Source organism: Tribolium castaneum, chromosome 2 (assembly GCF_031307605.1).
Source record: "Tribolium castaneum strain GA2 chromosome 2, icTriCast1.1, whole genome shotgun sequence".
NCBI lineage: Eukaryota > Metazoa > Arthropoda > Insecta > Coleoptera > Tenebrionidae > Tribolium > Tribolium castaneum.
The window spans coordinates 26,160,368-26,184,625 of record NC_087395.1 but is presented as its reverse complement, the minus strand read 5'-3'; the positions used below and the strand labels follow the sequence as shown (position 1 = coordinate 26,184,625).

General features: G+C 35.6%; 6 protein-coding genes across 11 annotated transcripts; 5 read left to right on the top strand and 1 right to left on the bottom strand.

Annotated features, from left to right (window-relative positions):
* The first annotated feature begins 1,407 nt into the window (after nt 1-1,407).
* Nucleotides 1,408-9,049, top strand: nAChRalpha2 (nicotinic Acetylcholine Receptor alpha2). Of its 3 annotated transcripts, XM_064360052.1 has the most exons (8): nt 1,408-1,481; nt 4,040-4,169; nt 4,223-4,267; nt 4,319-4,428; nt 4,480-4,660; nt 6,066-6,222; nt 6,273-7,021; nt 8,774-9,040. In XM_064360052.1, the coding sequence occupies exons 1-8, from the start codon at nt 1,423-1,425 to the stop codon at nt 8,963-8,965; spliced, it is 1,623 nt and encodes a 540-aa protein (XP_064216122.1). In that variant the 5' UTR covers nt 1,408-1,422; the 3' UTR covers nt 8,966-9,040. The 3 variants fall into 3 exon arrangements, with proteins under 3 accessions (XP_064216122.1, XP_008198426.1, NP_001103423.1); NM_001109953.2 differs by lacking the exon at nt 1,408-1,481 and having other exon boundaries at nt 3,943-4,169; nt 8,774-9,049; XM_008200204.3 differs by lacking the exon at nt 1,408-1,481 and having other exon boundaries at nt 3,876-4,169; nt 4,223-4,428.
* A 137-nt stretch (nt 9,050-9,186) lies between these two features.
* LOC660850 (matrix metalloproteinase 3) lies at nt 9,187-11,765 on the top strand. Its single transcript, XM_967053.4, has 6 exons — nt 9,187-9,846; nt 9,917-10,069; nt 10,115-10,221; nt 10,265-10,722; nt 10,773-11,531; nt 11,578-11,765. Exons 1-6 carry the CDS (start codon nt 9,760-9,762, stop codon nt 11,730-11,732), a joined length of 1,719 nt encoding a protein of 572 aa, XP_972146.1. The 5' UTR covers nt 9,187-9,759; the 3' UTR covers nt 11,733-11,765.
* Nucleotides 11,735-14,381, bottom strand: LOC660903 (solute carrier family 25 member 35). 3 transcript variants are annotated; one of them, XM_015983795.2, is made up of 5 exons: nt 13,666-13,803; nt 12,630-12,900; nt 12,345-12,583; nt 11,992-12,217; nt 11,735-11,943 (listed from the first exon to the last, which is right to left on the bottom strand). In XM_015983795.2, exons 2-5 carry the CDS (start codon nt 12,871-12,873, stop codon nt 11,750-11,752), a joined length of 903 nt encoding a protein of 300 aa, XP_015839281.1. In that variant the 5' UTR covers nt 12,874-12,900; nt 13,666-13,803; the 3' UTR covers nt 11,735-11,749. The 3 variants fall into 3 exon arrangements, with proteins under 3 accessions (XP_015839281.1, XP_008198494.2, XP_972193.1); XM_008200272.3 differs by having other exon boundaries at nt 12,630-12,947; nt 13,666-13,792; XM_967100.4 differs by lacking the exons at nt 12,345-12,583; nt 12,630-12,900; nt 13,666-13,803 and adding an exon at nt 13,810-14,381.
* Nucleotides 13,261-17,034, top strand: LOC660958 (solute carrier family 25 member 35). Its single transcript, XM_967152.4, has 3 exons — nt 13,261-13,401; nt 16,072-16,325; nt 16,366-17,034. The coding sequence occupies exons 2-3, from the start codon at nt 16,082-16,084 to the stop codon at nt 17,019-17,021; spliced, it is 900 nt and encodes a 299-aa protein (XP_972245.1). The 5' UTR covers nt 13,261-13,401; nt 16,072-16,081; the 3' UTR covers nt 17,022-17,034.
* A 1,187-nt stretch (nt 17,035-18,221) lies between these two features.
* Nucleotides 18,222-19,897, top strand: LOC661014 (uncharacterized). Its single transcript, XM_967204.4, has 7 exons — nt 18,222-18,381; nt 18,423-18,576; nt 18,623-18,729; nt 18,767-18,966; nt 19,015-19,250; nt 19,296-19,547; nt 19,598-19,897. The coding sequence occupies exons 1-7, from the start codon at nt 18,339-18,341 to the stop codon at nt 19,872-19,874; spliced, it is 1,269 nt and encodes a 422-aa protein (XP_972297.2). The 5' UTR covers nt 18,222-18,338; the 3' UTR covers nt 19,875-19,897.
* A 1,802-nt stretch (nt 19,898-21,699) lies between these two features.
* On the top strand, nt 21,700-23,756 carry LOC661074 (juvenile hormone esterase-like). 2 transcript variants are annotated; one of them, XM_008200274.3, is made up of 6 exons: nt 21,700-21,834; nt 21,877-22,647; nt 22,697-22,865; nt 22,921-23,078; nt 23,121-23,368; nt 23,418-23,756. In XM_008200274.3, exons 1-6 carry the CDS (start codon nt 21,781-21,783, stop codon nt 23,599-23,601), a joined length of 1,584 nt encoding a protein of 527 aa, XP_008198496.1. In that variant the 5' UTR covers nt 21,700-21,780; the 3' UTR covers nt 23,602-23,756. The 2 variants fall into 2 exon arrangements, with proteins under 2 accessions (XP_008198496.1, XP_064211307.1); XM_064355237.1 differs by having other exon boundaries at nt 21,714-21,834; nt 21,944-22,647.
* Nucleotides 23,757-24,258: the final 502 nt, after the last annotated feature.

Below are 24,258 nucleotides of genomic sequence, written 5' to 3'. Positions count from 1 at the left end.
TAGTGACCACAAATTAGACGTTATTACGCGATTTTCAAAGAGTGCTGTTGATAAAACCAATTTTGCACTGACGCAATAGTTAAAATAACAAATTACGCTAATTGTAATTTTCCACCTAGTCCGGTCTTTGTCCGAAATCCGGTCCTGCATGTCTTGGAAGATGAGAAGAGCCGGAGTGAGCGTCTTACCTGCAAAAATGCCATTCGCATGCCTACTGGATGGTTCGTACGTGGAGTTAGCTCTTCGGTGGTGTTGTTTTTTTACTCGGTATTCGTGTGGCAGTCGTTCGCTTTCTCTGTGTGATACCGCGGGAATCGTCGACAGCATCCTTTCTCAGTATATCTACAAGCTCTTCTTGCACGTGGGGAATGACGTACAAGTCCCACGAGACCGACAACCACTGCGTATTTTGCACTCGATGCTACTTGTAGTTAAATAGTTTTGTCACAAGTTGAACAGATTTAATAAAATGCACTAAAGCTACCCTAAAACGTGTTTCTTTTTCAACTATTACCCAAGGATTATTCATCATTTTCTTCCATCTTCTGTCTACAAATTTTTCTCAAACCTTACGACAATTTTGAATTTTTTTGAGTCTCAAATCTTTCTCAAAAACCTCAATTTTCCTAATATATTTTCTCAAACACGACATGCTCTCAGTTTACATTTTTTAAGACACAGTTCTTCATTCCTTTTTAGCAAAAATCCAGATTTTGAATTTTTGTCAAAATCTTAAACTGATTGCTTTCAAATCATTTTTTTAAATCATTTGAGGTGTTCCTAAAATGACCAAAACCATAACCAGTTTTTCCTTTCATTGCGTCCAATTTTTCCATCACCAAAAACACCACCATATCCAACGGATTCGTCCCACTTTATTGTTTTCGGCACAAACAAAAGGAAATAATCCAACCTTGAAAAACTCGGCCACTAGAAACGTGGTGGCATATCGGAAATAAACTTTATGACCAAGTGGTTCCATCATCAAAGGTAAAATTACACAGAACCTGAGCCAAGTCAAAAAATACAGTTTCCAAAACACACTTCCAGGACAAAACCATCAACAATTTTCCCACTAAATGAAAAGAAAAAAAGCCAGAAGCGTGTTATGGTTGCGATGTTAGAACTAAACCACCTTTTCGTCCATTTGCTTGTGAAACGCACCTGTATTGCAGCCCAGGTGTAAAAAACTGATCCGTCAAGTGTGCATCCGCTTTCCGTTAAATTGTCCCTAATTTAATTTTCAAAAAACCGGTGACAAGTCTTGATTTATCGCGACTGAAACGATTTGACTCGTCAACAAATTGCTTTAAAATCGCTTCCTGTCTTATCAAAAAATCCAATCAAAATTGCAAATGATCAACAATTAAAACTACGGTCACGCAAAATTTATTGCATTGTATTTGATAAACCGTGACCATTATGAGACCACTTGTCTCACTTTTGCTTCTAATTTTAGCCCAAAACACCCTCTGCGAAAAATTATTTCTGATTAAACGGTTCGAGTTGTGTGACAATGGTGTCGATTATCCTTGCAAGATCTACTCGCATTTCGTCACAAAAAAGGACAATCAAATCCTGACTGCGAACATGACTTTGGCGGAGGAATACGGTCACAACACCAATGTTTGCCTTCCTGAAAAAATATTCCTGAAACTGAAATTTTCGACTTTCAGACGGACTTGCAAATGTTCACTTTTTTCCCCGATTCTGGCAAAACCATCAAAGTGATGGCTGTTAACGACACGTTTTGTAAATTAACACGGAGGTATTTGGGGCCGTTTATGAACGATTTGGAAAAAGCGGCTCAGATTTTGCCGGGGACTTGTCCGATTCCAAAGGTAAAAATTACAGACACACCTTGGAGATTTTATTGCAGAATTATGGGTTCATCTGTTACTTTCTAAATGCGGAGAATTCCTAATTTATGCAATGTTATGGCACCCTTGCGCAGTTATGTTTAATTTAATTAGCGTTTGTTGACGTGATTTCCGAGTTTGCCGGTCAATTTCGTCGTTATTTTGCTCCTGAGGGGGTAAAAGGAGCACCCACTGAGCTTTAGCACAGTTACGCAAAGTATAAATTTTATTTTCATTACTTGAAACAACAGGTGAAAGGTGAAAGAAAAAATCTTTACAATTTTTTCACCAAAAAGGGGAAACACAAGTTCTATGATTTAAATTAATACTTCTCTCAAGTAAAATACTAAATTAACTGTTAATTAAATTGCGAAAGAAATTAGGTTTTCGTATTCCGTCCTAACACACAAAGAAAAATTGTTATCTCTGTCCATTGGTTTTTTATCTATTTTTATTAAAGTATTCAATTTATTTCAAGGCGAGTTCTTAAAAAAAACTCAAAGAGATATGTTTTAATAACGTTCTGCAAAAGTGAAATAATTTAATTTTCTTCATTTCAATGGGTGGAGCTAGGCGTAAAGTATCGCAGTATTTGCTCCTCCTTGACCAATAAAAATGTGCCTGCCATTAGCAAAAAATTATAACTGTGATTATTTGCTAGTTGAAATCCAATCATTTTTAAACCGGAATAATTCACTCAAATCAACCTTCCTACGTTAAATTTTCGACGTTTTCTTTTGTGAAAACACTTGAACAGTCGGCCAAAAGTATTTTTGCTTTGTAATGAAAATTAATTAATCGATGTTAAGTCACTGAAAAACCATTTCTTGTTATTAATTAGTGAAATGACATTCGTGTGTGTTGTTTTGTGCAAAATTACGTAAAAAATTGTCACTGGCTCCAAGAAATTAAAAAAAAATTTTTTCGTTGTAATCAAATTTTAAAATACCAACTTAGTTGAACTGATGAAACTAGAAATTGAAATCAAGAAAATTTAAATTAAGCACGAATTAAAATTTGATTATAAATTAAATGTCAGCTAGAAAATGAAAAATCTTTTTGAACGGCTTTTTCTGTTTTTTTTTTAAGAAAAGATGAATGTGTCCGTTCTCACCTTGAACCTTTCTCTAAATCTCAATTTTTTTAATAGTCAGTTGTAATATTTTTGAGATTTATTTTCTTTCCTCGAGATTTTTAAACATCTATTTTCAATTCCAATTTACAAATTCCGTCTGTTTTAATTTTTTTCGTTTAAGATTTTTATTTTTCAATTTTTCTTAAAATTAATTACTTACAAGAAGAATTGTAAAATTTTTTAAGAATTATATTTATGAATTACACATTAAAATCGGAGTAAATCCCAAAATTTCTAAGTGTTTCATCTAGTATTGCTTTTTAATGTTTCTACCTTAACAAAATTTCAAAATTTCTTTGATTTTCTTAGAATTCTTAGAAGTTATGAAGGAAGACTTATGAAATAGTATTTTATCTTCTTGAATCTGTTTTTTCGCCTTTCTTTATTAGCACCAAAGTCCGTCCTAATTTCTCAATATATTTTGCATTTTCTTCAGGTTTTACTTTTTTTAAGATTTTTATTTCAAGATTTAAATTCGTAGTGTTCGTGAAATTCCTCTTAGGATCTTCATTGTTCTTACAGTTATCATATTTTAAATTTTTTTACCTTCCAGAGGAGTAAAAAATTGCTGTTAGTTATTTTTATTTGCATTTGCCAGCACTCCAATAACGCGCACTTTTACTGCCTCCATAAAATTTTTGGCATCTGCGCCCACCCTTAATAGCTTCCTTCCAGGGCCGATACCACATCACCAACTACCCCCTCAACGTGAACAAAATGTTCCTGAAGAACGTCATCCCCTACGGCACCCTGAAGTTCGTGGTCACGATGACCAACTCCCGCTCCGGCAAACTTCTCAGTTGCTACGAAGCCGAGGTCCAAGTCTCCTAATAAAATAAAATCTCCCCCATAAATTAAAAAATCGAGTCGGGAGTGCCTCCACTTGCGCAGTTTTATTGATTGTGCTCGTGCTCCAGGCAAATGCAGACTCCGAAAGATCTCCCGTCCATTTCCTCCAAAATAAACAAAACAAAATGTGTTAAATGATGTGGTGGTGGCTGAATTTCGGACTGTTTTTGTCGGTTTTGGTTGGTTTTAGTCACACGAATCCAGACGCCAAACGGCTCTACGATGACCTTTTGAGTAATTATAATAGGTTGATAAGGCCGGTTAGCAATAACACTGATACGGTCCTGGTCAAGTTGGGCCTAAGACTATCGCAACTGATCGAATTGGTGAGTGTTATTTTACAATCACAATTTTGTAAAAATTAAATTTTCATTTCCAGAACTTGAAGGATCAAATTTTGACCACGAACGTTTGGCTCGAACATGTAACACGTTCAAATTTATTTTTTTGGCAATTTTTTGAAAATATTTTTCAGGAGTGGCAAGATCATAAATTCGTGTGGGACCCCGATGAGTATGGCGGTGTCACCGAACTGTATGTTCCTTCGGAACATATCTGGTTGCCTGATATTGTGCTCTACAACAAGTATTTGGGTTGTTTCAATTGAAATTTTTTATTTATTTGTGGTTTTTTAAGCGCTGATGGGGAATATGTGGTCACGACAATGACCAAAGCTGTGCTGAGACACACAGGGAAGGTTTTATGGACGCCACCTGCGATTTTTAAGTCGTCGTGTGAGATTGATGTGCGGTATTTCCCCTTTGACCAACAGACGTGTTTTATGAAGTTTGGGTCGTGGACCTACGATGGCAATCAGGTTACAAAATATTCAAAAATTTATTACGATTTATTTTTTTTTCTAGAGTTCTGCCAGTAATTTGCTGCAAATCGTATAATTCTCAAAACAATTATTGGTTTGAAGGAAAAAATCTAACTGATTTGCCTCATCGTCACTTTCTTCAAACCTTAAAAAATTTTTTTTTCTTGAGATTTTCCTCCTTTTTAAGCTATATCACTAACTTATTATTTTGACTTTCATCTAAAACTCTTTAATTTACAGGATCTTTGACCCTGAGTTCTTGAAAGAACCTCGTTTTCCGTATTTTTTAGAAATCTTAAAATTTTGAAATTTGATTTTAAACTACAGTGCGTTCAAAAAGTCTTTAGATCAACTCTTGCTGTGAAATTTTGAACGTATCGCAAGTAGCGATAATCTATCGAAGATAATAAAAATCTGTCAATCTAAATTCCACAGCAAGAGTTGATCTAAAGACTTTTTGAACGCACTGTATTATTTTTTAATTCAGTTTGTTTAAAATTCTACTTTCTTTTGAAAAAAAATTATAAATGTGTGTCTTATACCACCTTGAATTTCTCTAAAGGCATCAGGTTTTTCAATAGTCAGATAGTATTTTAATTTTAAATATTTTTTTTCTTAAGATTTCTCGGTTTCTAATTTCTAATTTCCTCCTATATGATTTTAAGATTTTTTTCCACTGTCGTCTCAATTTCCAAGTATTTTTATAGAAATGAAGGAGCCCTAACTTTTTGGAAGTTCAGTAGATAAATCTTTTGCTCATTTTTTTGACCTTCTTAAAAGTCAACATTCTTTCAAATCGCGTGTTATTTTTCCAAAATTTTTAATTTTTCCTAAGATTATAAAATTTAGGAAACTTGTCAATACTTTTAGATATGCTAAGCTCAGATTACACATTTTCAAAAATTTGAAGAAAATTCCAAAATTATTAAATGTTTATTTTAATATTCAAATCTTGATATTCATCCAATTGCGACCTTTGAACATTATTTGTCCATTTTGTTCTTAAATTCTGTAATTCTTCAATTTCACTTAAAGATTTTAGCTTTGTCGCAGGTCTTTATCACTTTTCAAGAACTTGAAAAAGGATTTTTATTTTAATTTCTGGAAAAAATTTTGTTTTTATAATTTTCAAAAATTAGATGAAGAACTTAAAACTCTTAAAACGTCGCTTCTTAAAGTCATATTACACTATTTCTTCTCAGTTTTTAAATCTTTTCCTAATTCTAATTTTTTCCAAAAGTCTTTAAAAATCTTCAAAATAATTTTGTTTTATCAATTTTTTTATTCTTTTGTATTCTTTATCAATCCTTCTGTATATTATCCAACTGGATAATTTTGTTTTACAAAATCCTTATTGATTGAAATTTTTGTTCTAAGATTAATAATTCAGGATTTATCTCAGATCGACCTCAAGCACATCAACCAAAAGGTGGGCGAAGACAAAGTGGAAGTGGGCATCGACTTGCGTGAGTACTACCCCAGTGTCGAGTGGGACATTTTGGGGGTCCCTGCCGAACGTCACGAAAAATACTACCCCTGTTGCGCCGAACCATACCCAGGTTCTACCCCTTTTCAGCCCCAAAACACCCAGCTAACCCAAATTTTGCAGACATCTTCTTCAACATAACACTCCGTCGAAAAACCCTCTTCTACACCGTCAACCTCATCGTACCATGTGTCGGAATCTCTTACTTATCAGTCCTAGTATTTTACCTCCCGGCCGATTCCGGCGAAAAAATCGCCCTTTGTATCAACATCCTCCTCTCCCAAACCATGTTTTTCCTCCTCATCTCCGAAATCATCCCTTCCACGTCCCTCGCCCTCCCTTTACTCGGAAAATACATCCTTTTTACCATGGTTTTGGTCGCCTTCTCGGTCGTCATCACCATCATCATCCTAAACGTGCATTACCGCAAACCCAGCACCCACAAAATGGCTCCGTGGGTGCGCAGTTTTTTCATCAAAAGTGTCCCAAAACTGTTACTCATGCGCGTCCCGAAAGACCTTCTAACTGAACTAGCTGCCAATAAAATTCCTTCCTGTCGAATGGCCCTCAAGAAACGAGAGTTGGAGTCGATGCCTTCTGCCGGCTCGTCCTCATCGAGCTCCTCCAGCTCGTCCAGAAACCGGGCCAGTGGATGCAACGGCCTGCACTCGACCTCGACCACCAACCGGCTCCGGGGATTCACCGGAGCTTTGGGCAGTCGCTTGGGGTATAACGGACTGCCGTCGGTTTTCTCCGGACTGGATGAGAGCGACTCCGGGACCCGGAAAAAGTATCCGTTTGAGTTGGAGAAGGCGATACATAATGTAATGTTTATCCAACACCATATTCAGAGGCAGGACCAGTTCAATGCGGTTTGTATTAAGAGTGAAGAAAAGTCGGCTCAAATTTATTGTCTTACGATTTTCAAGACTTTTCCGCAAATTTTTCGCAAGATTTTTGGTAAATTTGCGAATTTCACAATATTTTTTTAAACTTCTTCAAGTTTCAGTTACGTGGAAGTTTAATAAAATACTCTCAAAACAAAAGTAAAGAAGTTTAAATTTTGGAAAACTATTCTTCTTTCAACATAGGTACCAAGATGGATTTAAAAAATACAAAATAAAAATAAACATACTTTGTTGATTTTTAGTATATTTTAAGCATTGTATTTTAAGAGTTTTCTTTTTGTAAAAATATAAAGCTTGTTGCCAGAATTAATTTATAGTTTTGAAACCAAAATTTCGAAAAATTTTTTCAAAATTTTTCGCAATATTCTTGTCTTTTCAAACTTTTTCAAGTTTCTGTTTAGTTAAAGATTAAAAAAACACTCTTAAAACAGTTTAAATTTTGGAAAACCTACTTTTTACGTATAAAATTTTAATTATGGAGGAGTTAACATCTGGCGAAAGTCAAGACATTAAAATGAAATAGAAATATTTGTCAATTTTTAACATATTTGTTGGGATTTTAACACAAGATTTCAAAATTTCTACTCATTTTTAAGATCTTAATCTTCCAAGAGAGTGAGTTTGTTGCAAAATTAAATGTAACGTTATTGAAACAAAAAAAGCAGTGGAAAACCAAAAAAAATAGGTTTAAAATAAAAATTCATTATCTGTTTTGTTCTTTGATTCAAGGTTACATTCTTTCGATGGGCTTAAAATAACAAAATAAAAATAAATATAATAACTTTGTTGATATTTAGCACAGTATTTCAAGATTTTTTCTTTATTTATTGAAAAATATAAAGCTTCGGAAAATTGGCCCAAAAATCTGATATAATAATAAATCAAATTAATTAAAGAATGTTCGCAAGATCGTTAGTTTCAGAATATTTTTTTCTTGTTAAACTACTAATAAAAGAAATTTGAATTTTAAGAAGTCATTAAATAATTTCGTTTTTTTGTTATTACAATAAAATCAATAAGTGTTTGACAGTTTTATGGATATTTTTGTCTTTCTTTGGACAATTTTTCAATATTCCATCGTTTTCTTTATGCTCCTATTTCATTTATTTATTTATGCTAAGCTATTTTTTAACTCCATGCTTAATGTAATCGTTAGGCCAAAACAAATTAGACTTAAAATTCCGAAGATTTTTTTACTTTTTCCAAAAAAATATTTTATCAGAAAAATGAAAAACATACGTTTAAAAATGTAGATCTTGAAATGAATAGTATAAAAAAATAAATAAATAAATAATATAATATAAAAAAATAAAAAGTAAATAAATAAATGAATAAATAACAAATAAGGATATTTTTTCGTTTTGCAATTTTGATTTAAAGATCAGGATCAATAATTTCTGGAGACATAAGTAATGATCTGTTAAAAAAATTATACAAACACAATTAGAATAACTACAGTCGGTTTACTTTCATAAAAACCATTGTGGTACAAGTGGCATACTCTTAACTTTTATACGAGGTGTCATGGTAACAGGTCAGTCATTTGCACCACAATGGTTTTTATGAAAGTGAACCAAAAGTACATATTTTCTGATACTTTAATAAAAATTTTTCATGTCTTTAAGCATCATTTCCCAAGTTCTCCACCTTTTTATTTAAATGATTTTTTCAATTTCAAGTTTAAGCGATTTTTTTTAAAATAATTTTCTTTTGTAGGAGGACCAGGATTGGGGCTTTGTGGCCATGGTCCTCGACCGCCTCTTCCTCTGGATCTTCATCATCGCCTCGATCGCCGGCACGTTCGCCATTTTGTGCGAAGCGCCGGCATTATACGACGACACGAAACCCATCGATATGGAACTATCGTCAGTAGCCCAACAACAATTTCTACCTGAATTAGATTTCTAACGCAATAATAAGTTCGAATATCACCGTCAATATGTATCGTTAGTTATTATTGTATTAAACTATAATACGAAATTACACCTGAAGTTGTGACTAAGCAAATCGCGTGTCATTCAAGCGAATAAATCTAACCGACCGTTACGATCAACCCCTTCGTACATCCCAAGGGAAAACTATCACAAAATCACTCCGACTCGATTAATAAATTCGAACATCATTTCTTCCTTTTACACCTCTCGTATTATTGTGTTTCGGCTAACGAGATGAGTTTTTGGCGCTGGAGCGCACCGTCATTCCGCATTATTATTCGGACAAATTATTCGAAAAAATTCCGGTTTGTGCCGACTCATGAGCGCATAATTAGGAAAAAAGGGGAGATTCCGATTCAGATTGAAGGGTTAAAGTTCGATACAGCCAAAAATTAATATTAATGACGCGCCTTTGACGAAATGACAGGTTTGCACCCTTTGAAAAAAAATCGTTATTACCATACGTTCAATTTCTGATCAAAGGGTGACATCACAGTTAAAAAACAAGCAAAAAATTTTGTGAAAAAATTTTTTTGATGATTTAAAATGGAAAATCCAATTCTCTGAATTCCACTGCCGTTACAAAATTAACGTCTCGGGGAAACCGATAGCACACACATGATTCAGAGAAGCGAAACCTGAGGCTATCCTCACAGTTAAGTTAAGATTCAATAAAATCGCAGACCACACTTAATGAACTATTAAAAGAGTGTCAAGAGCGAACCGAGTCATTGTTTCCCGACCATTTGAACGAATATTACGCTTATTATGCTTGTGGGCCACTTAATCATTTTAATTTCCACAACAACTCTCGGATTCCCAGTTACGAACCCGAAAATACCGTCAGTGAAAGTCGTAAGTAATTCACTGTTAGTTCCTGTTGACATTCAGAATTGTAATCGGAAAAAATCGCTCATTGTTCCAGTTGGAATTTTTAAAAAACTTTGGCTATATCGAAGGTGACGATGACACTTTTGGCGCCCTTTACACCGAAAACGGCATTTCCGAAACGATCAAAAACGTGCAAAAATTCGGGGATTTACCCCAAACTGGCGTCTTGGACAATGCAACACTTGCGGTAATTTTACAAGTTTAGTTAACACAATCAAAATAATTAACACAGTTGATGGCAACTCCACGGTGCGGCAACGCCGACATTATCAGGAACAAACGCTCGAAACGTTACGTTTTGGGCTCCGAAGGGTGGGGAAAACGCACCATTTCTTATTTGTACGTATTTAGCATAAATAACACCCAAAATAATTAAAAATAGTATCGCTAACTGGTCCCCAAAGCTGGGTCAAGCCTCAGTGTCCCGAAACATCGAACTGGCTCTGAAAACTTGGGGGAAGTACGGGCACTTAAAATTCGAAAAACGCCAAAACCCGGATGCCGACATTATTGTGGCGTTTGGTAGCGGGTACCATGGTGATACCAGCCCGTTTGATGGTCCTGGTAATATCCTAGCCCATGCCTTTTTCCCCAATGAGGGTTCGGATGGGTTCGGTGGTGATATTCACTTCGATGCTGATGAAAATTGGGTTGATGGTAATGGCACAGATGGGACGGAATTCGTAATGGTTGCGTTACATGAGCTGGGACATTCGCTGGGTTTGGCCCATTCGCCCGTTTCTGGCTCCGTCATGTTCCCCTATTATCGTGGGTTGGACGGGAATGAGAAGGAGCTCCAGTTGGGTTATGACGATATTTTGGGGATGTATGAGCTTTACAGTGAGACCGTTGGGCCAAAAGTTGCAAAATTAAACTAATCGGGAGTAAAGTTCGCAGGAATATAGCGGAGGAGGCGCCAACTAGTGTTTCACCAACTTCAACAAGTGTTGAAACTTCAACTGGAGTTTCACCAACAATTTCAACAAGTGTTGAAACTTCAACTGGTGTTTCACCAACAATTTCAACAAGTGTTGAAACTTCAACATTTGGTGTTTCAAGTGTTGAAACTTCAACTCCAGTTGTGGTGTACCATGGTGACGACGAATCTGTCGAAACCCACAAGAACCATGACGACACCCATGGAATACCATCAACAAACTCGCCCAGTCTTCCCAACATTTGTGACGCCTCCTTTGACGCTGTGGCAGTCCTAAGGGACCAAATTTTCATTTTCAAGGAACAATACTTGTGGAGACTTGACGATTTATCCAGGATTGTACCAGGATACCCTATTTCAATCAGCCAAATGTTTCCAGACTTGCCCAAAAGTGTTAAAAAAGTGGACGCTGCTTACGAGCGACCTGATGGAATGATAGTTTTATTCAGTGGGGACAAATTCTGGGTCTATGACGGTAAGAAATTCATAGAAGGTAGTCCGAGACCATTGTCCGACTATGGTCTACCTGACACACTTGATAAAATCGATGCGGTGCAAACATGGGCCAGGAATGGCAAAACCTACTTTTACAAGGATGAGATTTTTTGGAGGTATAACGAAACGGAGGGGAGAATGGATGAAGGGTACCCCAAACATATGAAGCGCTGGAGGGGGGTACCCCACCACCTGGACGCTGCCACTACTTTCAGAGGTACCCCCTCCACATAATTAATTTTTTCTACAACTTCGATTTTTAGGAATTACTTATTTTTTCAAGGATAAATTGTACTGGAAGTTTGATAATGACTGGATTATAGTTTCGGAAGAATCGCCCCTTCCAGCCCCCCAGCGTTGGTTAGGGTGTCCCGAAGACGAGGCAACTTTTGCGCAATTATTCAATTATCAAAAATAAGCACTTTTTTAATAAATTTATTGTAAAAATTTATCATACAAGCGTTTCAATTCGTCCCAAAACACTAAACACAAAACTGTGTGGGGTCCTAGTCTTAGATACATGGGGCCAACGCCCTTGTAAAAGGCCGAAACTCCTTCGGTTTTGAAAATTTTGATGACACAGTCGAAGTAGTTTGCGTATAAAAGTCCTTTGCCTTGTGGGTCAACAGCTGCAATTTTTATTTAGTTTTGGAGTTTTTTGCCAAATTTTTACCCACGTTGGTTGTATAAACGGGTCATTATCAAGTCGAACGGAGTCATCATGACGCTGATTGCGACTCCGCCAACCATACTGCCACAAAATGACGTCAAAAGGGGTTTATCGGAAAAATAATCGTATTGGTTTAGGAATTCTTTACTGTATTTGAAAGAAGTCAATTGTGAGGTTGAACCGACGAAAGCTCGAGGAATCGACGCTCCAGCTCCTCGGAACAAACCTTTGATCTAAAAAATAATCAAACAATTAAAAATGGAGCAACAAAAAAATTAACTATTATGGGAAAAAATTATAAGTAAAACTCTTGTTTTTCGTGGTTTGGTAACACTTTATTGTGCCTTTTTTACAACTTACTCCACTTGTGTGGTAAATTTTTTTAAACGCACTCCAGGTCCCCTCGTGTTCGTGCTGATGCCCCACCGCTATGGCCTTAGCCGCCTGCGATTGCAAGTGCGTCTTGACTAGAAAAAAAGGGCTTGCGAAATACTGCCCCACCACCCCTCCCGTCCCCCCCACAATCACACTTTTGTAAAACACTAAATTCCCCTCACTGTCAGTGACATAACCGTGATTTTCCCCAAATTGAAACGTGCCTAAAATTTGACTTATTTTGGGAATTTTGGCGAATTAGGTTCGTGCCTAATCTCATTCCGTTCATTATGAGTTGGACCCAAAGGGCCGGAACGAGGCCTTTCTGAAGGGCCAAAGGGCCGTCGTTTTTGGCCACGACGTACGCAGCATGCACCACGTTTTTGTAGTGGATTGTGTGCTGGTTTTTGGCTCGGAGTTCGCCTTGCAGTTGGAGGCGTGTCTTTAGGACTTCCAAAGGGTTGGTGAAGCAGCAAGCCGCCATTGCGGAGGCGCCGGCGATGGCAAAGTCCATCGGGCTTCATAGAATTTCGACGAAAATCTAAAAAATCACCCGGTTTGGGTGAAGTCCAATGGGCTTCCAATGGACTTCGTAGTGAAGAATGGTTAAAATGCCACCAAAATCAAAACAAAATTGGAAAAATTGGAAAAATTTAATAGTCACAAGGTGAAGTCCATTGGACTTCATGTGGTTTCACTATTTTCTGTCTTAAAAATAATTATAATAAAAAAACAAACAAGTAACCTTTTGTGACCGCTTAATTCGCTACTGCATGTAGCAAACAAATTGACCATGACCGTTCATAATAATTTGAAACAACCTTTACTCGAGTTATAACTTTCTCATTGATTGATTTGTTTGTTAATTAAAGTGCTTTTTCTACTTATTCTGTTAATTCTTTAAACTCAAGTTTTGCGCAAACTCAAACTGCAAAACTAATCTCAATTTCACGTGCGTATGGTTTGGAATTAAGTGATTTAGTGATAAACATAATTTGAGAAGAGATAAAAAATCTCATTAGTGTCAGTAATTAACATTTTTGTAAGTAGTTTTTTTTAATAAAAATAATTTTTCGACATTTTTTTACTTAATGTAACAAAACAAATTTTTATATTAATTGCGTCAGCAATCTGGGCCCTTTGTTATTAATACATTAATTAAATTAAATTAAATTATTAGTCACATGACCCCGGAATCTATCAGTAATTGTTATTAGAAAAGTGAATACTGTTGTGGAAATAATTAATTTATGCTAAAGAGGTCATATGTAATTAACTGCACTATCTAAGAAAACATTCCACTTACCTACACTAAATCACACAAAACATCACATAATAAAAAAAGTAGCACTTCCCACAATCACAAAACCTAACCAAAAAATTCCTCAAAATTGTGTAATAACGATGATAACACTTATGCAACCTCTCATGCGCATGTCCAGTTGCCTACCCCTTGCTCCTCAAAAATGATCCTCAATCCCTCCACCATCCCTCGATGTTTATGCTGGAACCCCACCGCAATGTTTTCCGACCCCTGCGTTTGCAAATGCGTCTTGACTAGAAAAACAGGACTGCATGCAATTTGTCCCGCAACTCCTCCAACTCCTCCCGCCAGGACACTCTTATAAAACACCGTCCCTCCTTCACTGTTTAAAATCAGCCCTCGGTCCTCCAAACTCTGGTAAATCCCCAACCTGACCCCATTGAGGATAAACTGGACCCAGAGGGCCGGCGAGAGCCCTTTCTGCAACGAGAGGAAGCCTTCGTGTTTCGCAATGGTGTAGCTGGCGTGGATTATGTTTCGGTAGTGGACGGTGTATTGTCCTTTGGCGTGGAGCTCCCCCTGGAGTTGCATGCGCGTTTTTAGGACTTCCAGAGGGTTGGTGAAGAAGCCAGCGCCCACGGCGGCAACACCCGCGATGATGAAGTCCATTTGGTTGGTGATGGGAACTGGGAGTTGTGCGAGAGTTGGGCTTTTAACAAACGCACTTATCTTATCACTTGTTATTATTAAAAATTAACAGTCATTGTCGAAGCCTTGAATGCAAATTAATCGAATGTGTGTTGTTTATTTATAAGGGATGTGTGCGAGTTTTTTATTTCTTATTTCAATAAAGGTTACCCAAGATTTTAATTATCATTGTTTTTTCTATTTTTTCGATTCTCAATCTTTTATCGTTTATGTGCGTTCTCTGTTTTTTGCTGTCAAATTTTTCTTTTCTATGTTCTTTTTATTAATGTTAATTCTTTATTCTCCTTTTTATTCTCTTTTGGTTCTTGATTCTGTGTCTTTTTTCTACTTTTTTTTCCTATTATTTAATTTTTTTGTGTTCTTTTTTAATCCATCTTCTATTTTATTTTTTACTTTGTTTTTTTTTTCTATCCTTAATTTTCTATCCTATTTTCTGTTCTCCACTCCGTTAATTGGTCCTTGTTACTTTCTTTTCTTTATTATGTCTTTTTTATGTCATTTTCGTTGTATTATTTATTCTCTTTTGCCCTCGATTTTCTCTTATTTTCTACTTTTTTTCTTATTATTTATTTTTTTTGTATTCTGTCCTCAATTTTCTATTCTATTTTCTGTTCTCCACTCCGTTCATTGGTCCCAGTTACTTTCTTTTCTCTATTATGTCTTTTCTTCATGTCATTTTCGTTCTGTTATTTATTCTCTTTTGCCCTCAATTTTCCAATTTTTTCTACTTTTTTTTCTTATTATTTAATTTTTTTCTGTGTTCTTCTTCAATCCATCCTCTATTTTATTCTTTACTCTGTTTTTTATCTTTTTTTTTATTATGTTCTCAATTTTCTATCCTATTTTCTGTTCTCCACTCCGTTCATTGGTCCCTGTTACTTTCTTTTCTCTATTATGTCTTTTTTATGTCATTTTCGTTCTGTTATTTTTTCACTTTTGCCCTCGATTTTCTCTTTTTTCTATTTTTTTTCTTATCATTTAATTTGTTTTTTGTGTTTTTTTATCCTTTTTCTATCCTATTTTCTGTTCTCTACTCCGTTCATTGGTCCCTGTTACTTTCTTTTCTATATTATGTCTTTTCTTTATGTCATTTTCGTTTTGTTCTCTTTGCCCTCGATTTTCCCTTTTTTCCATTTCTGATTTTTATTCTGTTTTTTTAATATCCTTTCTTTTTTTTATTCTCTGTTTTTTCCTTTATATACAGTAGGTTTAATTCATCTTGTAATCGAAAACGAGGGTAAACGCAGAACTTAAAAACATTCTACTCGTACAATGGCCGAAAATTCAAAAATAATTTTTATTTTTGATTTTCGGTCGATTTTTGAGTAAAAATTTTAAGGAAAGTGAGTTTTTTCATAATAAAAAAATGTGTATAATATATGAAAAAGCAAAAATTAATTTGGAAAATTAATTCTTTAATCTATATTTTATATTCTCTTATTTTAATAAAGATTTATCTTTTTTTTTTGGTTTAGATTACCTGTTTATCTATTAGTTTTATTAATTTTATTTTATTATTTTACTTTATTGTTCGTTTTTTATTTAATTTATACAACTGTTTGTTGTCTTAGTCTTCCATTTTTTTTTCATATATTAATCGTTATTTGACATTTTTATACTTTTCTTATAATTTGTTTATAAATAGTTCAGCGACTTAAACTACAATCGACCTTTAACTCTTTAAATCACACGAATCATGAGAGGGGATAAACGCATCGTTCAACCTCAATTATTTTGCAGTAGTCCAAAAATGGACTTCGCCATCGGCGGTGCAGCCGCCGTCTGCGCCGGCTTCTTCACCAACCCCTTGGAGGTGATGAAAACTCGGATGCAACTCCAAGGCGAGCTGAAATCTCGCGGCCACCACGCCGTCCACTACAAGAACGTCTTCCACGCCGGTTACGTTATCGCAAAACACGATGGAGTCCTAGCACTGCAAGCTGGCCTAGTACCTGGACTGTGGTTCCAGCTGGTCCTCAACGGCTACCGCTTCGGTAAGCACCCTTCAAGTACGAAAAATCACGTTCTGTGAAGGTTTGTACCAGATTCTGGACGACAAGGGCTACATGAAGGACAAGAAGGGCAATTTGGTGTTTTACAAAAGTGTGGCGATTGGGGGCTTTGCAGGGGCTTCGGGGGCTTTCATCGCGAGCCCTTTTTACTTGATTAAAACGCACTTGCAGTCACAAGCGTCCAAGGAGATCGCCTTTGGGCACCAGTACCATTACAAAGGGACCTGGTCGGGGCTTTGGAGTGTCTACAAGGAGCAAGGGGTGAAAGGGCTGTTCAGGGGGAGTTTTTCGGCGGTTCCGAGGGCGTTCGTTGGGTCAACGTCTCAGTTGACTTCGTTTGCCTATTGCAAGGAATTTATGCGGAAATATGGGATTTTGACCAATTCGCCACTTTTGATGACTTTTACTGCCAGTATGGTCGGAGGGGTTGCCATTAGTTTGATGATGACACCCTTTGATTTGGTTTCGACAAGACTGTACAATCAAGGGGTTGATAAGTCAGGTCGAGGGTTGTTGTATAAAGGTTACACGGACTGTGTTTTCAAAATTTGGAAAACTGAAGGTTTCTTAGGGTTTTATAAGGGTTTAGGGCCCAGTTATTTCAGGCTAGGGCCGCATACAGTGTTGTGTCTGGTGTTTTGGGACGAATTCAAGGAATTGTACCATCGGTTTAAATAAACTGTATATATTTTATGTTTGTTTTATTGTAAAACTTCCTCTTCGAAAAAATAAAATTTTAATAATTACAAGAAAAAATAAAAATGAAAAAAAATTGAAATGGGATTAAAACGACTTATAGTCCTTTTCAGTTTTTAATTTTATATTTCTGGACGAAATTTTGTAGCAATCGAGTCAAAACTGTGCAAATAATCCGAAAAAAAAACAACTTGGTTAAAATTTTTGCATACCAACCTACCAATAAAAAAATCATAAAAATCATAATAATCGAAAATTTATATCAAGGGTATACATTCCTGACGTAAAATTTGCTGAGGATTCCAAATCTGTCCTTACTTTTGTTCTACGGGTCTTAGTCTTCAAGATACTGGACGAAATATATGGTTGGTTTAAATTTTTACAATTTACTAAAAATAAAGAAAAGAATAAAAAAATGCAAATAGGACTAAAACGACTTATAGCCTTTTTTACTTGTTAATTATCTATTTCTGGGCCAAATTGCGCAGTAATCGGTTTAAAACTGGGCAAATAATACGATAAAAACGACTCTTGAACAAAATTTTTGTCTACCTACATATTAACAAAAAATTATAAAAATCACAATAATTTAATTTTTTAATCAAAAGTATGTCTACCTGACGTAAAATTGTCTTAGGATTTCAAATCTGTTTCAGCTTTTAGTGTTGGGTTCGCACTTTTCGAGATATTGGAAAAAATATCGGTGGCTTTATTTTTTTTACAGGCAAACCAAAAAATTATGAATAAATAAAAAAGAAATTTGACAAAAACGACTTGTAGCCTTTTGCACTTATTAATTATCTATTCCTGGGCAAATTTTCATAGGAATGGTGTCAAAATTGTGAGAATAATCTGAAAAAAACAACTTGGTCAAAATTTTCGCATATCGACTCACCAATAAAAAATTCACCAAGATCATAATAACCGAAAATTTAAATCAACAACATGCCTATCTGACGTAAAATTGTCTGAGGATTTGAAATATGTCCTTACTTTTGTTTTGCGATCATTAGTTTTCGAGATATTGGACGAAATATGGTTCAATATACCAAAAAAAAATTGAAATTGCCTAGTTATTTCAGGCTAGAAACATACACAGAGTTATATTTAATGTTTTGGGACGAATTCGGAGAATGGTATCATCGGATTAAATAAATCATACAGATTTTATGTTCGTTTCATTGCAAAACTCGAAGATAAAACAGTAATTAATTGATTGTCACTAAGCCGGTCAAATAGTTTGACCCAGCTTGAATATAAACAGCATGTGAGTTTGTTTAGTGATTACATAACGAACTCATGATGTTCAAAACACAAATTGTGAAGTTGCTGAGTCGGAAATGTAAGTTCTGTTTGATTTTCCAAATCGTAACAAATTTTTAGATGCCACAAAAACGAAAATCGCCGTTTCGAAACCAATCGTTGAAATCGACGGTGACGAAATGACCAAAATAATTTTCGCCGAAATCAAAAATAAACTAATTTTGCCTTTCGTCGAGCTCGGGAGAGACTACTACGATTGTAGCCTTCCGAATCGGTAAATTTGCAATTTTTTTGGCCAAAAAAATGAGTAAAAATTGCAGAAATGCGACCAAAAATCAGGTATCAAAAGACGCAGCTGAAGCAATTTTGAGACACAATGTAGGGATTAAATGCTCCACCATAACGCCAGATGAGGAACGGGTCAAAGGTTGGTGGTTTCTGACCAGTGGTTTAATTTTTGGTAGAATTCAATTTGACCCAGATGTGGCCTAGCCCAAACGGTATGATTCGAAACGCCCTCAATGGGACGCAATTCCGGGAGTCCATCATTTGCCGAAATGTGAACAAGTACGTCCGTGGGTGGACCAAACCCATCATCATGGGGCGCCATACTTTCGGCGATCAGTACGGAGGCAAAGACCTCACAATCGAAAAACCATCAAAAGTATAATTAACACAGAAAAAAAAATTACCAAAAAATAACCAATTGTAGATTTATCTAACCGTGAAAACCGGCGATCATGAGGAAAAATTCGAAATTTTCGATTACAAAAATCGAGGTGTGGCGATGGTGACGTTCAACACTGAAGATAGCATCCGAAACTTTGCAACTTCCTGCTTCCGGATGGCCTTGGAACGCCAATTTCCGGTTTATTTCGCCACGAAAAGTACGCTCTTGAAGCAGTACGACAAGTTGTTCAATGACGTGTTTTTGGAAGTTTACGAAAAGTTGTAAAAATAGTTTGGGGATTTTTTCTCATCACTTTTTTGCAGAAACTTTAAGTCAAAATTTGCCCAAGCTAACTTAACTTTTGAACTGCGCCTAATTGACGATATGGCCGCCCAGGCTATGAAATCCTCCGGTGGGTTTTTATGGGCTTTGAAAAGCTACGACGGTGATGTCCTGTCGGACGTCGTTGGGCAGGGCTTCGGTTCCATGGGTTTGATGATCCACAGTCTCATATCACACGATGGTAGGACCATAATGACCGAACCAGCGCATGGTACTGTGACCAGACACTTCCGGTACCAACAAATTTCCAGTCAATTGCCCATTTACTAAATGTTTTTTGAAGCGAGTACCAAAAGGGTGTGAAAGTTTCAACGAACCCAATTTCGTCCATTTTTGCCTGGACCAGGGGTTTACAACATCGCGCAAAGCTGGATAATAACCCAGATTTGGGTAGTTTTGCCCAAACTTTGGAAAAAAGTACCATTTCGACGGTTGAGGAAGGGTTGGTTACGAAAGATTTGGCACCTTGTGTTTTTGGAACTGAATTTAGGGAAGATCAGTATTTGGGGACTTCTGAATTTATTGATAAAGTGGCACAAAAACTGGGCAAGCTTGTGTAAATAAATAAAACGTGAAATTTTTATTTACCTATCTGCCAATAAAAAATTATAAAAATTACAACAACCGAAAATTTAAGACGTAACTGACGTAAAATTCTCTGAGAATTCCAAGTCCGTCTCAATTTTTGTTCTACGATTCTTAGTTTTCGAGATATTGGGCAAAAATGGTTTGTTTTAATATTTCCAATCTACAATTGAAATTGAACCAAAACGACTTGTTGCACTTTTTACTTATTGGTTCTCTATTTTTGGGTAAAATTTCGTAGCAATCGAGTCAAAACTGTGCAAATAATTTGAAAAGAACGACTTGGTCAAAATTTTTATTTTACTACCTACTAATTAAAAAAATTGTAAAAATCACAATAACCGACAATGTACATCAACGGTACACCTGTCTGACGTAAAATTGTCTGGAGATTTCAGATCCGTCCTTATTTCTGTTCTACGATTCTTAGTTTTCGAGATATTGGACGAAATATGGGTGATTTTCATTTTTCCAATGTAAAAAAACTAATAATACTAAAAAATTGGAAATTGAACTAAAACGACCTGTAGCGCTTTTTATTTATTGATTCTCTATTTTGTGGAAAAATTTCGTAACAATCGAGCCAAAACTGTGAAAATAATTTGAAAAAAACGACTTGGTCAAAATTTTTATTTTCCTACGTACTAATTAAAGAAATCGTAAAAATCACAATAACCGATAATTTATATCAATGGTACACCTATCTGACGTAAAATTGTTTGGGGATTTCAGATCTGTCCTTATTTCTGTTCTACGATTCTTAGTTTTCGAGATATTGGACGAAATATGGGTGATTTTCAAGTTTCCAATCTAAAAAATAATAATAATAATAATAAATTAGAAATTGAACTAAAACGACTTGTAGCCCTTTTTACTTGTTGATTCTCTATTTTTGAGCAAAATTTAGTAGCAATCGAGCCAAAACTGTGCAAATAATTTGAAAAAAACGACTTGGTCAAAATTTTTATTTTCCGACCTACTAATTAAAAAAATCGTAAAAATCACAATAACCGATAATTTATATCAATGGTACACCTATCTGACGTAAAATTGTCTGGGGATTTCAGATCTGTCCCATTTCTGTTGTACGATTCTTAGTTTTCGAGATATTGGACGAAATATGGGTGATTTTCAAGTTTCCAATCTAAAAAAAAATAATAATAATAATAAATTAGAAATTGAACTAAAACGACTTGTAGCCCTTTTTACTTGTTGATTCTCTATTTTTGAGCAAAATTTAGTAGCAATCGAGCCAAAACTGTGCAAATAATTTGAAAAAAACGACTTGGTCAAAATTTTTATTTTCCGACCTACTAATTAAAAAAATCGTAAAAATCACAATAACCGATAATTTATATCAATGGTACACCTATCTGACGTAAAATTGTCTGGGGATTTCAGATCTGTCCCATTTCTGTTGTACGATTCTTAGTTTTCGAGATATTGGACGAAATATGGGTGATTTTCAAGTTTCCAATCTAAAAAAAAATAATAATAATAATAAATTAGAAATTGAACTAAAACGACTTGTAGCCCTTTTTACTTGTTGATTCTCTATTTTTGAGCAAAATTTCGTAGCAATCGAGCCAAAACTGTGCAAATAATTTGAAAAAAACAACTTGCTCATAATTTTTATTTTCCTACCTACACATCGAAAAATCACAAAATCGTCTGAGAATTTCAAATTTGTTTTAATTTTTGTTTCACAAATCGTAGTTTTGTGTTTTTAAACCGACTTTATTGATAAAAAGTGGCGAAAACGCGTATCCATGCGTAAAAAAATTACCTCAAACCTTGAATTATTTAGATAAGTCGTATATTTGATATAAAAACAAACAAAAGCGAACAAAGGAAACGTTTTTTTGTGATAACATTAAAACAATGAAACGATTAATACTCAGTTACTTCGTTTTCGCCCCAATTTTCGCAAACATGGTGAGTCCAATTTCGAAAATTCGCCCAAAAATTGAGTTCTAGTCCCCAACCGTGCTCACAAACTCTGGGCGCGTCCAGGGACGTATTTCCACATTTTACGCCTTTAAAGGAATACCGTACGCGAAACCACCCCTTGGAAAACTGCGCTTCCAACCACCGCAACCGCCAGAACCCTGGAAAGGGACCAAAATCTGCGATAAATACGGCCCCAAGTGCCTCCAAATTGACAAAAACGATGGTTCAATGACCGGAAACGAGGACTGTTTAACCCTCAATGTTTTCACTCGTGATTTAACAAACCCATCCCCTGTGATGGTCTATTTCCATGGAGGGGCCCATCTCAGGGGGTCGGGGGCCGACTTGGGGCCCGAATACCTCATGGAGAAGTCGGTGGTGCTGGTGACTGTTAATTTCCGGCTGAATGTTTTCGGTTTTTTGACCACTTGTGACGAAAACGCGTTTGGAAACGCAGGGATTAAGGACCAAGTGAGGGCTTTAGAGTGGGTCCAGGAGAATATTGCTGGGTTTGGGGGGGATCCCGGAAATGTGACCATTTTTGGGGAGAGTTCAGGGGCGGACTCGGTGTCTTTGCTACTTTTGAGCCCGAGAACAAAGGGCTTGTTTCATCGGGTGATTTTGCAAAGTGGGTCGAGTCTTAATCCCAGGTATTTGCAACGAAATCCCTTGCCTTTTGTGGTCAATTTGGCCAAATATTTTGGCATTCGTTGCGAAAATACCAAAAGTATAGTTGAGGGGTTGCAGGAAATTGACGGGAGTGAGTTACTCAAAGCTGCAAATGAGGCCAAAGCTACGGTACTTTATTTTTTTTATTGGTACCCTAATTTTCAAAAAATTATTAAAGGGCTACCAACTTGATCTGAGAGCTGCGGCCTTTTATCCGGTCATTGAAGCCGAAAATAAGGACGCGATCATAACGCAAAGTCCCTACGAACTGTTCCAAAGTGGAAATTTCAATAAAGTACCGTTCATAATTGGCTATAATTCCAACGAGGGCACTTTGGGACTAAACCGTACTTTTGTACCACGAATTAATCGAACAAATCGTTCAAATTTAGAAAATTTCAGTCGTCAATAACATGAATATCACCGATTTTGACTCAAACTACGAGTTGTTTTATCCACAATCCTTGAATAACGCCAACAAGAGCGAAGAAATAGGGAAAATAGTCAGGGAGTATTTTTTGGGAAACGATTCGGCACAAAACACCGACAAATTCGCAAAGGTGTGCCTCCAATTTCGCTAAATTTTCAAAATTTGCTTGCAGTTTTTGGCACAGGAACTTCTAGTGCGAGGCATCCGCAAAAACGTTGATTTTTTGATCAAACACTCGGAGGGCTATTTTTACAAATTCACCTACAAAGGCACCCACACGAGTCAATACCCAGGTGTGGGACATGCCGAAGAGTTGCAGTATATTTTTACCAAAAATGGGACGACTAGGAATTTGACTCAGAGTGATGTTTTGATGCGGAAACGGATGGTTGAGATGTGGACGAATTTTGCAAATTTTGGGTTATTATTACAATTTTTTGAATAATAAAAAGTTGACTTGTGTTATTAGGGCCCCAGTTCCCGGACAACGACTCTTGGGCGAGACAATTTCGTGGGAAAAGTGTGAGGAGAAAATTACTTATCTCGAAATTGGGGAAAATTTGGAACTGAAGGAGAATCCGGATCGGGAAGAATACGAATTTTGGGAAAAATTGTTCAAGGATTATGGAAAACCACCCTTTCAGACGTACTAATGATAATAAAAGAAAAATTATTTGTATCAGTGTGAAAATCTAATTTTTTTATATTGTCTCCTCTTTTTGTAAAATAAAAACTTATTGAGTTTGTGTCTCCCAAAAAATCCTATATTAAATAATTCAATAAAAATAGCCGTTGTAAACACTAACAATTTTTTATTTCTATTAACAAAAAGAAGCTAACTTAAAATTATTCGTTATGTGGATTTTCCAAGTTTGAATTTGGAATTTTGTCAAAAAAAAGAAAAATACAATGTAATCTCCTATAAGCGGACACCGACAGTGACATGATTTTTGTCCGGTTAATGGAGATGTCCTCTTAAAAGAAATAATAACTTATACATAAAAAAAAACTACAAAGACTTTATTAAAGAGGTAGTAGCTTGATTGTGAGTATTGGTATAGAAATTATTTCTTGAAAAAAAAATTTTTTTTCATTAATATCTACCTGATTTGGCAAAAATTAAAAAAATTGACTTAAAAAATGTCCTACTATAGGAAGTGTCCTTTAAGAGAGATTTTACTGTATACTTACCTATAATTACTTTTAATTATAATAATTATTGATATTCAAATTTTTATTCTAAAAAATAAAAACAGTTTTTAATAGCAAACGACAAATTCTGTAAGATTATCAGTTTTTGAGATATCTTT

Bases quoted from the DNA above. Each gene is read 5' to 3' on its own strand.
- LOC661074 (XM_008200274.3), top strand. From the start codon at position 21,781: ATGAAACGATTAATACTCAGTTACTTCGTTTTCGCCCCAATTTTCGCA. The intron at 21,835-21,876 runs GTGAGTCCAATT...ATTGAGTTCTAG, and splicing joins CCCCAATTTTCGCAAACATG to TCCCCAACCGTGCTCACAAA. The intron at 23,079-23,120 runs GTGTGCCTCCAA...ATTTGCTTGCAG, and splicing joins ACACCGACAAATTCGCAAAG to TTTTTGGCACAGGAACTTCT.
- LOC660958 (XM_967152.4), top strand. From the start codon at position 16,082: ATGGACTTCGCCATCGGCGGTGCAGCCGCCGTCTGCGCCGGCTTCTTC. The intron at 16,326-16,365 runs GTAAGCACCCTT...CGTTCTGTGAAG, and splicing joins CCTCAACGGCTACCGCTTCG to GTTTGTACCAGATTCTGGAC.
- nAChRalpha2 (XM_008200204.3), top strand. From the start codon at position 3,978: ATGATGTGGTGGTGGCTGAATTTCGGACTGTTTTTGTCGGTTTTGGTT. The intron at 4,429-4,479 runs GTATTTGGGTTG...TGGTTTTTTAAG, and splicing joins GATATTGTGCTCTACAACAA to CGCTGATGGGGAATATGTGG. The intron at 6,223-6,272 runs GTTCTACCCCTT...CAAATTTTGCAG, and splicing joins TTGCGCCGAACCATACCCAG to ACATCTTCTTCAACATAACA.
- LOC660850 (XM_967053.4), top strand. From the start codon at position 9,760: ATGCTTGTGGGCCACTTAATCATTTTAATTTCCACAACAACTCTCGGA. The intron at 9,847-9,916 runs GTAAGTAATTCA...TCATTGTTCCAG, and splicing joins AAATACCGTCAGTGAAAGTC to TTGGAATTTTTAAAAAACTT. The intron at 10,070-10,114 runs GTAATTTTACAA...TAATTAACACAG, and splicing joins TGGACAATGCAACACTTGCG to TTGATGGCAACTCCACGGTG.
- LOC660903 (XM_967100.4), bottom strand. From the start codon at position 14,292: ATGGACTTCATCATCGCGGGTGTTGCCGCCGTGGGCGCTGGCTTCTTC. The intron at 12,218-13,809 runs GTAGGCAACTGG...ATTATTTTTTAG, and splicing joins TCATTTTTGAGGAGCAAGGG to ATCAAAGGTTTGTTCCGAGG. The intron at 11,944-11,991 runs GTGGGTAAAAAT...TAAAAATTGCAG, and splicing joins GACCCGTTTATACAACCAAC to CTGTTGACCCACAAGGCAAA.
- LOC661014 (XM_967204.4), top strand. From the start codon at position 18,339: ATGATGTTCAAAACACAAATTGTGAAGTTGCTGAGTCGGAAAT. The intron at 18,577-18,622 runs GTAAATTTGCAA...TAAAAATTGCAG, and splicing joins GATTGTAGCCTTCCGAATCG to AAATGCGACCAAAAATCAGG. The intron at 18,967-19,014 runs GTATAATTAACA...AACCAATTGTAG, and splicing joins CAATCGAAAAACCATCAAAA to ATTTATCTAACCGTGAAAAC.